Raw genomic sequence first — 2,500 nt, 5'->3', positions numbered from 1 at the left:
GGGCCGCCCAGTCCCTGAACCAAAGGAGCAGGAGCTTGGTCCGGATAGCCGGTTGTAAGTCGGACTCGTTCCCAGTGAGGGTTGGACTCCGCCAGGGCTGCCCTTTGTCACCGGTTCTGTTCATAGTAGTAGCAGTAGCAGTAGCAGCATAATGGGATCCAGGTATTCCCGTAGTCATCGCTCTTCTGTACTCTCCCATTTCCTCTTCCAGGTTCGTGATGGCAGCACTGAGACGGATCCCCTGATAGGGAAATACTGCGGAAGTGTTCTACCAGCTCCTGTCAGGTCATCGTCCAACTTCCTGTGGATTCGCTTTAAATCTGACAGCTCAGTCAGCCGTGCTGGTTTTAGGGCTGCTTACACAGTTGGTACTGTCTGCCTGTCTCCCTGTCTGTCTGCCTGTCTGTCTGTCTGTCTCAGATGGTTAATAGAGGGATAAGGGGACTCAATGCCACTCACCTTGTGTTCATTTTATGTCTCCATAGCTTGTGGGGGTACGTTTTCTGGGACCGGGCACTTGTGCTCCCCCTACCACCCCAACGCTTATCCCCATAATAAGAACTGTGAGTGGGTCATTAGCCAGCCAGAAGGCTATGTGGTCACCCTGAACTTCCTGTCATTTGATGTTGAGGGAGGCTCCTGCAGTTACGACTTTGTCGAGGTAAACGAAGGGAATCAGCTGAGGAACAAAAGCACCAATATCCATCCCCTTTAATTAGGCATGCAGGAGGTGCAGGATCCTCTGCCAGCAGGAGCTCCTACAGCAGGAGCTCCTACCAGCAGGATCCTCTGCCAGCAGGAGCTCCTACAGCAGGAGCTCCTACCAGCAGGATCCTCTGCCAGCAGGAGCTCCTACAGCAAGAGCTCCTACCGGCAGGATCCTCTGCCAGCAGGAGCTCCTACCGGCAGGATCCTCTGCCAGCAGGAGCCCCTACCAGCAGGATCCTCTGCCAGCAGGAGCTCCTACCGGCAGGATCCTCTGCCAACAGGAGCTCCTACCGGCAGGATCCTCTGCCAGCAGGAGCTCCTACCAGCAGGAGCTTCTCCCAGCAGGATCCTCTGGCAGCAGGAGCTCCTACAGCAAGAGCTCCTACCAGCAGGAGCTGGCTAGTGTGCAAGCCAAAGGACTGACACTGCTTTAAGGTGCTGCTTTAGGCACCACCCAACTGTGGAAAAAGAAAGACCAAATGATGAACAGAAAATCAATGAACACATTTCTTCAGCTGGATATTTTGCTTCATCTGTTCAATAATTGGAAGATTAGAAGTGTTTCAGTTCACCACAGTCTCACTGTTTTTCATTAGTTTTTACATAAAACCACGTATTTCCTGTTGATTATTGGCACTCATCCAAAGTGTGTGAAGCATTCTGCGTTTGAGAGGGAACGGTTCCAAGGGTTTTAATCTGGAGTGATTCTGTCAGTTAGGGTCCAGCAGCTGCTCCAGTCTGTCTCCTGACATTGCTGCTCTTCCAGGTGAGGGACGGCTCCATGTCCAGTTCTCCTCTGCTGGGGACGTACTGTGGTGTTGAGATTCCTCCCAGACTTCAGTCCACTCAGAGATCGATGTACGTTCGATTTACCACCGATTCTTCTGTCAGCAACCACGGCTTTGAAGCGGCGTATGGTTCTGCCTTGGAGGGTGAGGATGATGGGAACATTCAGGGGCAATAACTGGAGTTATTAGTCCAAACAGGAGTTCTATGATATTCTCTCTCTCTCTCGCTACACATATATAGAGTGTGTCCAAAGAGAGAGAGAGGGCGAGAGGGGGCGAGAGCAGCATGACCTACATGCTCTTTTCTTTGTCTTCAGGCTGCGGTGATACTTTGACCAGCCCCTCTGGCACCATCACGAGTCCTGGCCACCCCTCCATCTACCCCCACGGTGCCAACTGTACCTGGTACATAACTGTCAGTCCAGGGAACCTGGTCCAGCTGGTGTTTGAGTCCTTCAACCTGGAGTACCACACGAACTGTAATTTTGATTACGTTGAAGTTTATGACAACGGAACTGTGCAGACTGGAAGCAAACTTGGCAGGTGAGACTCGTGCACAGGTGGAACACTGGCTGCACCTCTGCGCTGCTGCACAAAGCTACACTTGTTGCCTTCACGTTTGGCTTCAATTGAGTTCGTTTTTATATGGGGTTAGGGTTATATGGGGCTGCTTTGCAGGTCACCTTTAAACAGCCTTAATTGGACGTTGGCACATCTTAAATGGAGCTACAAAAGCACCAAACCAGTAATAATGTTACTGTTAGCATACTTGAGCAATATATTTAGACCAACTGGGGGATTTCAGCCCCGTTAGTAAGACCTCAAAGACTCGGCTGTCGTGCAGGTACTGTGGCCGTTCGGTCCCTCCGTCCATCACCAGTACGGACAACCAGCTGACCCTGCTGTTTGTGTCTGACACAAGCTTAGCAACGGAAGGATTTTCTGCCAGCTACGTCTCCATCGACGCCGCCACAGGTACCCACGTCGACTCTGGGCATCATATT

At 51.6% G+C, this 2,500-nt stretch overlaps 1 protein-coding gene across 1 annotated transcript in view; it reads left to right on the top strand.

The window, feature by feature from the left end:
- The window catches only part of cubn (cubilin (intrinsic factor-cobalamin receptor)), a 50,055-nt gene that overhangs the window by 15,374 nt on the left and 32,181 nt on the right, over positions 1–2,500 (top strand). The window contains 5 exon segments of the mRNA XM_029831981.1: positions 212–368; positions 486–661; positions 1,475–1,640; positions 1,814–2,039; positions 2,341–2,471. Coding sequence (XP_029687841.1) covers positions 212–368; positions 486–661; positions 1,475–1,640; positions 1,814–2,039; positions 2,341–2,471 — 856 coding nt within the window.

Source organism: Takifugu rubripes, unplaced genomic scaffold (assembly GCF_901000725.2).
Source record: "Takifugu rubripes unplaced genomic scaffold, fTakRub1.2, whole genome shotgun sequence".
NCBI lineage: Eukaryota > Metazoa > Chordata > Actinopteri > Tetraodontiformes > Tetraodontidae > Takifugu > Takifugu rubripes.
Note: the sequence above shows the minus strand (reverse complement) of the source record. Positions and strands in the feature narration are given on the sequence as shown.